Source organism: Protopterus annectens, chromosome 2.part0 (assembly GCF_019279795.1).
Source record: "Protopterus annectens isolate FY-2018-M chromosome 2.part0, PAN1.0, whole genome shotgun sequence".
Taxonomy (NCBI): Eukaryota; Metazoa; Chordata; order Ceratodontiformes; family Protopteridae; genus Protopterus; species Protopterus annectens.
In genome coordinates, this window is record NC_056728.1 from 1,126,743,644 (window position 1) to 1,126,754,361 (window position 10,718).

General features: G+C 37.6%; 1 protein-coding gene across 1 annotated transcript in view; it reads right to left on the minus strand.

Moving 5' to 3' along the window:
* The window catches only part of LOC122793371 (probable E3 ubiquitin-protein ligase HERC6), a 962,939-nt gene extending 952,521 nt beyond the window's left edge, over nt 1–10,418 (minus strand). Inside the window, exon 1 of the mRNA XM_044061322.1 lies at nt 10,072–10,418. Coding sequence (XP_043917257.1) covers nt 10,072–10,294 — 223 coding nt within the window. The 5' untranslated portion in view covers nt 10,295–10,418. The remainder of the gene's footprint in view (nt 1–10,071) is intronic.
* Nucleotides 10,419–10,718: the final 300 nt, after the last annotated feature.

The window sequence follows — 10,718 nt, forward strand, 5'->3', positions numbered from 1 at the left end:
TTAAAGACAATGTTCTCCATTAACAGTCTGCCAAAATAGATCTGTAGTAATAATGGGCCAGAGTTTACCTCATAAGAGTTCTGAAGATTTACAAAAAATGGGATCAAGTACTTTACTTCCATTCCCCATCATCAAGCCACAGTGTCAAAAGGCAGGCTTCTGCAAACATGCAAGGAAGCCACATGCATTGTGTGAAATGATAAAGACCTGACTACAGCATAGATATCCTGGGTTCAACTCCTGGCCCAGCCACAAGAGGAGTAGGAGTGAGTGGCCAACATCAGCTTACCCATTCCAGTGAGATAGGAGTCTAACTGGAGAGATGATGAAACCAGCAAGAAAAGAAGAAGAGTAGTATTGTTAGAACTGAATTCATCCTCAAGTCTTGAGGAGTACTTTGGTGCGATGGACCCAGTTTCCAGAGATTCTCAGCAAGACACTGATATATAAACACACATTTTATATAGCATGTATCATGGAAAGAAGGAAAAGTTAAAACACAAAAAAAAAAGACAGCTAGGTGCACAAGTCCCAAGATTAAAAAAAAAAAAAAAAAAAAAGTGTCCAATCTTAGTGTATGCAGTGGTGCCAGGGCTGGAAAGAATCTACAATCGTGCTAGGCCAGGCTCGAGGGAAGATTGCCTCCATGTTGCAGAAGGAAATAGTAATCCACAAAAAAACACAAAAACCCTGAAAAGGCCAAGAGCCACAGAGATGATAGATTGAGGATAAGGAAAAAATTATGTATTGTTACTATTGTGCAAGAAGTCCAAAATTCCCAGATAGAAGATATTCATCTAGATTAAGAGAGAAATCAAGAAAAATGCTTGCACAAGAAAAACTTTCAGAAAGCTTAAAATGCAAATTTGCATTCATTAATACAAGAGACCCATTCAAAACATTACACAGACAAAGAAACTTTGGACCACTTGGAAAAAGTGACAGAGGAAGTACAAAAGGAAAAGTAAAAAAGAATGGATATGGTGCATTATGCAAATGAGAAACCAAACTAATCAATAAAACAGCAACTTCAAAGCTTTTTGAAGAGAAATATAGGAAAAGGTATCCAGATATGGAAAATGTCATAATACAAAAAATAAGAAAACAGGTAGAAAAACAAGACTGGTTACCTGTGAACTGAAGGATTTAGTGTATAAAACCTAACACAGGTAATGTCACAGCATGATGGAGCAAGGAGTCCCCAAACTAAGAAAATAGGTGGAGTGGGAGGTATCTGAAGATTTGATATAGGATGATGCTCTGGAGCCTTCTGTAGGAAATCAGTACAAAACTTCAGTTGAAATTGTACAAGGGAAGGTGCAGGACGCAGTGGCAATTCTGGCAAAGGCAATGATGAGTAGTGATGGGCCAATGAATTCCCACATAACGAAGCAGCAGATGACAGGATGCGTTTGAAGAAAGGCTATGTCACAGGACGATGTTCTGGAACTTTCTGTAGATTGCTCACGGGAAGATTAGAAGAAAATGATAAAAACAGTAAATCAGGACTATTAAAAGAAATGAATGTGATAAAAGAAATGAATGTGATATAACAGAAGTAAATATGATACATTACTGTGAGGCTGAATTAATAACAGATAAAGTCTTACCATCTGGGGCATTTCTCCCTGGGCCTCCTCTGAAAATAGGCTCTGTTCCTAGTCGGACTTTCCCAGTCAACAAATGTTAACTAAATAAAAACATACAGCAATAAGAGAAAGGAAGGGAAGAAATAAAATGCCACCATGGAAGCATCAAATAGAGAAAACTATAATTCAGTTAAGTGTTACTGTTAGAAAAATATAAAAAAGGAAACAAAAATGTTTAGAAAGATAGGTGTGGTAAAAACTACGCACAGTATCAAAACAGACCAGGATCTGTTACACACCATTGCAAATAAACTAAACTAAAGATAATCTGCACAGGCAGAAAAACAGACATGCAGATAAATATAAGAGGAGTACAAAATAAGCAATTCATTGATGACCCAAAAACATTTCATAGAGAACTGGGAAATAAAACAAAAGGAACCACAGACCACAAAAAAGATACATACATCTTTGAGAAATATTTATGAAGACCACGTAGAACATAAAGATGCTGAATGGAAAGAAAAATTAACAGAAACTTAAGAAGTTTGGACATTGAGCATACGAAGTGGGATGAAGTAATGAACAGAGAAACTAAAACAAAGTTAAGAAAAGCTCATAACTGGAAAACCCCAAGCCCAGATGCAGTGCCTAACTTTTGGCTAAAGTAGCAATATGCTTTACATGAAGATTTAGCCTACAAGCCATCGTAAAACTATAGGCCAATAACTTGTCTTCCAGCAATGTACAAACTATAAATTGGAATTGATGTCAATGGAGTTTTTAGTCATTTAGAAAAAAACTCAAGTTATAGCAAAAGAACAAAAGGAAGTCGTAGGAAACAAAAAGATCACTTGTTGCTAAATAAAGACATACTAGAGAATTGTAAAAAAGGGGTAGAATCCAAGTATGGCATGGATAGATTCCAAAAAAGTATTTCACAGAACCCCACATTTATGGATAAAGGATTTTCAGATGTACAAGTTATTCAATATATTGATTACATTACATTACAGTAACCAAAAAACAGTGGCAAATCACTCTGCATTTAAGCCATGACAAAGGGCAAATTATTATCCTAGAGATTACAAATCAAAAGAGGATAGTTCAGGGCCATTCTGTCATCACTGCTTTTGTGTCTTGCCCTTAACCCATTAAGATGTCTACTTAACAGATTAGGCCATGGTTACAATTTGGCTCCCAGAAAACAACCAAGTTTAAAAATTTCTCAATTACTTTCTGTGTTTCACTTAAACTATATAGTTCATCAGATGAGGAGTTCAAATCATCACTTTAAGTGGTTAAAATTTTCTCAGATGATAAGAATGTAATTTGGTCTAGATAAATGTGCAAAAGCAACGTTTAAAACAAGAAAGCTGCAACACCAAGAAAAAATTATTCTTGGACAGAAATGTGATATAAAGGAACTTGAGCAGGAGGGAGTGTATAAATATTTTGGAAGTTATGAAGGATCAGCAATAAAACATGATCAAATGGGAACAAAACTTCATAAGGAATGCTTTAGAACACTAAAATAAACATTGAACACAGTCCTGACATCAAGAAACAAAAGTCCAAGCTATAAACCAATTTGCTCTTCCTGTTCTAACTTACAGTTTTAGGGTGACTGATTGGCCTCAAAAGGGGTTTTGGATCAGATGGACAAAAAATGTTTATGCTGATATATATATATAGATCTGCAGTCATGAAACTGCATACATACCTGTGCTGACCTCACAGTGAAAGTTTTAAAACATAAGGGAAGTCTAAGATGACTTCACTGCTTAGTTTAGCAGAAGCATACCATTATCAAGAGGGAATGAGAATCAATCCAGGAGACAAAAACTCAGGTAGAAACTGAACATGCCAAACAAAAAAGGAAAATAAGAAGAGAATGAAAGAAATGTGGAAGAGACATAACTATTGTAACCTGCAATACTCGTGGACTTTTTCGTGATGTATTGTATGACACATAGTTATAATTAATGTCATTTTTACAAAGTCTATATTCATTGTCTATTTTATATTTTAAGAGTCTCTGTATAAGAACATTTTTGTGTGGAGCTTTTCTCCCCAAGCCTTCACTGAAAATGGATTTCTGACCCAGTGGACTTTCCCTGTGAACAAATGTCAAATAAATTAATAAATAAATAAATATTGAGGCTCAAGTACAGAGATCTCCTGAACAATCTCATGTTGGTCAGTATTTGATGCAAGAATGGTTAAGGAGAGGAGATTTGAAACCAAGTGGACTTTCCCTGTGAACAAATGTCAAATAAATTAATAAATAAATAAATATTGAGGCTCAAGTACAGAGATCTCCTGAACAATCTCATGTTGGTCAGTATTTGATGCAAGAATGGTTAAGGAGAGGAGATTTGAAACCAAAAGATGAAAGGTTAATAAAGGCAGCCCAGGATAATTGACTATGTACATGGTTTATAAAGTCCATTGAACATGTGGGATAAACAGACAAATGCAGACTCTGTAAAAAAGAATTGCAGAATTGGAAACGGATTAATATCTTGTTGCTGGGTGCAATACACCAAAGGCAGAACGCCTGTATACTGAAAGGCATAATAACGTGGCAAGACTGCTGCATTGGGATTGTGCAAATTCTACAATAATAAAGTAGCTGAGAAGCCTTGGAAACAAGAACCAAAAAGCACTAGAGAGAATGAAGAAACTTCTCACATGGGATGAGACAAAATCAGATATAGTAGTTCATGAAAAAGATGACAAAAGTAGCATTGATCATTGAAATTGTTACACCCAGTGATTACAGTGTCTTACTTGCAGAGACACAGTGTCATAAAATACCTGGATTTGCAATCAGAATTGACAGCAATGTGGAAGAAGGATACCTAGATGGTTCCAGTAGAAGTAATGCGTCTAATAAAAGAGAATTTAGTCTTATTTAGATATGCTACCAATACACGTAACAACGTATGAATTGCAGGAGGAGTCAATTCTGGGCACATCGTGGGTGCTTTGAAGAGCACTTTTGGCCATCATCAAAGATGGAGACAATATTAATTTCATGCTCTCCAATTGTGCTATGACTTAGTAATGGGATATATTCCCATCATGGTATTATAAACCCAGAAATCTTGGAGAAATTAAATGGTGAGATAGCTTAATACATTTCGCACTGCAAGAGTGGCACTTGTTGTTCAGTCCACAGGCATATGTTTTGTGAAAGAGGACAGAATGCCAAGTAGAGCAGGCAAGCAGTAGCGCACTGTGACAGCAGCCTAGCAAACCAACAGTCTAAGATCTCTTTATGTTATTTCACCGACACATCTATTGCATAGTGGCATATGCAACTCATTCATGATTCAATCTGTGAGAGTGAAATTTCATTCAAGAGTGATACCCCAATATCCATCCGCACCCCAGCAGTCTCATGCCTGCTATCCAGTCAGCAACCAACCGTCCGCCAGTAAATGACAACAGCAGCAGCAAAGACATGGATAAGTACTTACACGCATAACTAGAAAAGTACAAGAAATTAAAATATTACAGATGATGCAGGCTTACTTTTTGCGAGCAAGAGTTGGAACTTTGATTGTGCAGGCTGTGATGTGAACAAACTGTTGTTTTAAGTCCTGCTGATTTCCAGTTACATGTGACTAATACAGCTTACTCTGGATGAGTACTTTAGCGTAAGTTCAAGGACTATAAATGTGATCCCCAAAACTGCAGAAATGTTGGTGTGATTAGGGCATAACAGATATGAAGTCTGAAACGGCGGTATCTCAGGAAATTCCTACTTTTAAGGTACAGAGATCTTGGAGTTACTATATACAAGTAAGAGGGATAGGAGGGTCACAGAGGCTTGGCGGAGTGCAAAAAGTGCCTTTAATGAGTTAACAGTAACATTTGAAAGTCGCTGTATTTCTGGTGAATTCCATCTATTACTTCTGCAGTTTCAGGATTCATACTGTTGTGTCTCAAACTTCAAGTAGGGTATACCCATCAATTTTTTTGCTCAATAACTCAAGAAAAAATTGGGGGGAGCAAATTCCCAAAACCAGGAACAATGTTTACATAATACTCCCATTCATTAAAGACATTAACAGTACAAGTTTTGCATTAACATGGACTTTTTAAACAATAAGAAGTAGAAGCTCTAATGCTCGGCATTATTGAGTGACTGTAATCCTCAGCGATTTACTGGAAAAAAAAAAATCAAAACTTTTATGAGGGACATGAGAAAAAAATAGACAAAAATCTGGGATGTTTTGCAAAATTCTGGACACCTGAAGTATGCAATAGGACACCCCCCCCCCCCCCAAGTACTGATCTACACATCTTCCACAAGGGATGAGTCATGAGTAATCTAATGACCAGTGAGGAAAGCCAGGTTTTAAATTTATATAACATGTTTTGAGGTTAGCAGTATAGTATCACTGAACACGTGTCCACATTGCTTCATATGTAAAGGCTGACCTTTATTAGAGGCCTGGATGGAAAAGGTGAAAAAAAAAAAAAAAATGGAAGAAGGCACGTGTCCCTAGTAAATAAGCAACATATGAACAGCTTCATACATGCAATACAGGCACTGTAACAACTGTCCATTAGTCTTTGGCACATTATGGTTGTTACATGACCCAAGCAAGAATAAGATTACCAACACATTTCTGATAAGCATCACATTATAAAACATACTGTTGGAGGATTGTGCTCTTGGAATATTCCCCTGTGGCTACATCTGCTGCAATTACTAAAAGCATTCTTGAAAAAACTGCCGGTGTACAAAAGGAAAAATAAACTTATAGTTAGATCCACTGCAACCCTGATGGGTGAAATGCCACATTTAACCTTCCTTTGTTTATCAAAAAAGCTCAAAATATGTTAGGTTATCCCAACTTCATTATGCTAATAACAACATGGGTTTGATTGTAAAGGAAAATAAGTGCAATGATGCATCAATCCTTTCTAGTGAGGTTACAGTCTCGTATTTTTGCAAATTCACGTATCTGCTAGAGTTTCAGAAGATATTTTTTTTCCCATTCTTTTGCTATGATTTTCTGTGCTTACCACTATCTACAAAAACATGGGCCAGTGCATGTGAATGAAGCTCAGTACTATTGTGTATGCCACTGTAATGCAGGCTAAGCTGCTGTAAGATGTACTATCAGACATCACCTTTCTGCCAGACCACTCTCTCCAGCCCCTCATATCCTGACTTGGGGTGACAGAATAGTGCACATGTATAATCAGGCAGAGTAACAGATAGTACTCGTAACAGCATTTTGTTCTGAGAAAAGTCCATAGCAGCTTATATTAAATTGAGAGACTAGCCTTCCTGAGAATGTCCAAGCAAGTAAGATTGCATACTTAATAGTCACATTGTTTTTATTATTATTACTAATAATCACCATGCTAAATGCAGAAAGGATAGCAGTCCCTGAAGATGTGTACCTGATTGCAAAATTAGTACAAACAGCACTGGAGTAAACTAGATCTTATTTATTTTCTGCATGTGTGCAACCATGTGTCTGAACTTTACTCTGGGGAGAGCTTTCTGCTTCTGTTACACTGTAGCAGGCGCACATTTGTACAGGGAGTCCCCAAGTAATTTATGACGTACAAGAGGCCCGAAGATTCTGCTGTAATATTACACATGGAGGCTGACAACATCAGATAAACTATGGTCTATATGCAGTTAGCTAACCTGCTGTCAGAAACTTGTGGATTATTCCACTGTGCCCTTTACCTAGGGCTGCAGTTCATCTAAGGACCAGCATTACTTGCCCTCTTCAGTAGAATTACACATAACAGTAGAAACATGACTTGTTTGGTTTCAGCTTGCAAATTTCCATTACAAAAATGTGATTGTAAGATAAGCAAATATTGCACTTGTGTGCAGATATCTGTGATAATGCAGATATGCCGTCTAGTTTTTTGTTTTTTTTTAGTTTTTTTTTTTTTGTATGTGCTATTGCACTTTACATTGCTGTATTCTATGCTTTGCATTTTTTAACATACTATGAGAGCTCTTCTCTGTGGATCCACTCTGTAACTGGTCTTTTCCCAGCAAGGGAAAAAATACAGATGCCAATACGTAAATAGCATATGTACATACATAATATGCTATATAAGCAACCCCACTGTATGGCCTGCTGTACTGCCATTGTACACCATCATGAAAGGAGATCACTGCACAGTAGCTGTAAAATTATACTTCAGGATAAATAGGGTTGCCACCTTTTCAAATGGCCAAAGTGGGGCATTTTTGGTACAAACATCACATTTTACAGGCCGACACATACCCATGGCCAGTAAAAAGGACAGAACTTAACTTTTTTGCCTACATAAAAGCTTATTCTTGTAGCATTTTAGTTGCTTATTCTGTTTCTTATAACATTTAGGTATTTCAGATACAGAATAACTGTTTTATGCAACTATTACATAAAATAAGAAATAATTTTGTCCTAAAATCTCAGGACATTTGCCATTTTTACAATTTTTTTTGTCAGGACACAACTGGCCAAAGAGGGGCTGTCCCTCGCAAAATGGGACAGGTGGTAACCCTAAGGATAAAACGTTAAAATTGCACTAGCATTAATCTAGTACATTAGAGGTGCCATTATAACTGCGTGTTAAAATTGCATAAAAATGGCAACTACTGAAAATACAAAGGTGAGTCCCACCTCGTATATTCTCATACCGTTCTCACAACTTAACGATATTTTGACAGAAACTTGATAAGCCATCCCCCTGAATAACATTGCCAATGAAACAAGAGAGTCTTAAGCAAAATTCAGAAATGTATTTAAGAACTTCAAAACTCAAAAGCAAATTTCATCTTTAGGCTTTAAGGGTACGTCCTGGGAAGCAAATGCGTTCTAAGCCTCTGTCCACTGTAAGCTATCAGAGCAAATGGTCTTCCAGATACTGCATGTAATAGTGAACTTTGTATGCACACTTAAGACATCTAACTTTATACAATACTGTGGTCCACGAGAAGCAAGACTCGGATGTTAAAAAGTAGAGCAACAGCCCTAAATCAGAGGTGTACGTACGTTAGCCAAGTGTTTTTCCACATCCCAAATTATTTTACAATGCGCGAGTCCAGATAGGAAATGTTAAAAGTAAGGGCAGAGTCTGTTAAAAGACAATTTACCCAAAGCAGTTAAACCCGGGATCGTTAATGACAGTTTAACTCTGGACACGAAAGAGTTAAAGGTCCCGTATCTCCAAATAGTGAATATGTGGGAGGAAGACTGGGAGGTCAGGTAGGAATAAGGAAAACAATTATTGTTTACAAAACACACAAAACCTAACTTCCGTTGTAACCGTCATCATCAGATGTTTGGGGTACAGGTGGGAAGATACACCAGGAAAAATTTTCCAAACAAAACCACGAAACTACCCAATGAAGATATGAAATAAGAGTACAGCTCTCGAAGCGAGCCCCACTCCCCCTCACCGCCCCTGTGATAGTTGCCCTCGGAACCAGTCTTCTCACACCCCCATATTTATGTATGCACGTCAGGCTTGGTTATAACTCTCAGCTCCCAACCCAACATCCCTCATCGTGTGTAACAAATGTCCAAGATGGGGTACACTAACAGCTTACTGACAACTTCAGCTAGGAAGTTAGCAGGATGGTTACACTCCATTACTTTACACACATAAAACGTTATGTTGATGGATTGATGTGATTCAGTGCTATTTAATATTGCTATCAGTTTAAAAAAATAGATATATAGCACTGAGTAACGAATGTGTGACAGAACCCTTTCAACGTGGAACTGCGAAGAACACGGACCTAAGACCCCAAATAACGAAGCTTCCACATTATGATGTACGCCTGTGCTATATGGGTTTGGTGCTGAAAAGAGTGACGTTGTCTTCAGTAAACGAAACCAACATCCGTCCCATTTACAACTTACCAGGCCACGGAGCAGAAACCGAAACCAGGGAATTCAGACTTGTTTGGCAGAAAAGGTAAGACTATGACGCGATTGTAGATGTACGGCTTACCACTTAATACAAGAAAACTAGGCAAAACCTAAATAATGAGGGACAAAGGCCCAAAACAGGGAAATATTTTAAATGTTGCTTTTATAAATTTAGAAAGTTGCTAGAATAACAGGATTTGTATTACCATGCACTTTTCTAAAGGATATAAACTCTGAAACAAATGTGTGTCATTATTTAGTGACGTCAATACTTAGTGATTTGACAGAAAAAATAATTTTATGAGGGACAAACAAAGTGTATGAGGCAAAACTCTGAACATTGGAGGAGTACGCTGTACAGGTACTCAGGGAGCAAACACGTTAAGCAGACGTAGAAACTACAGTTTAAATACTGCACTCCAATAATTAGAGTCTAATTATTTCGATACTTAAAACGTGAGATACTAATTCACACAAACTGATAAGGTAAGAAACATCTGCTACGGTACCGGAATGCATTATAGTTGCTGTACAGAATGGTGAAGTAGTAACTTAATGTTCTTGCTTACCTATGCGCGTAGCATCCCTCCTGCCACATTGTCCCTGCTCATTGGCACCGCAGGAGAACACTAGTCCATCACTGCTCAGGAATAATGTGTGCCTTTCTCCACAACCCACTGCACGTAATTGTTTTCTTTGGAAATAATCCCACTTGGTGGGAGTTGACGCTAGTGTCGTGACCTGCTCCAACCCTAGCTGCCCATTTGTATTGTCACCCCAGCAGTATAGCATACTGCTTTTTTTCCACTTCGAAAGTTCTTCAAATCGTAGTAGCTGCAAAAACTAAAAATCTGAACTGCGAAACGTCCGATGCTGCTAAGTTATGGGAGCTGTCCAGCTTGTGCCTTTTTACTGAGAGGTGTGAGCATTTCTCAATCCCGCCCACTGGCCCATCCCATCCATGTCACACTTTCAGAATTCTAAACATCATATTCAGCTCCCATAATATGATGTGGGTAGTTCTCATGCTGCACAGTTATAACCAGAGAAAGTGTTCAAGTTAAACTTGGGTCCTTATTTATACTACATTTTAAGCTCCGTTTTATGTCCCAACAAAAGGAAATTCCAATCAAGCAAAACGACATTCCAGTCAGTTACTAATTAATTTTATTGATTTTAATTTTGTTTATTGGTAGACCTCGTTGAAACCAGGAAA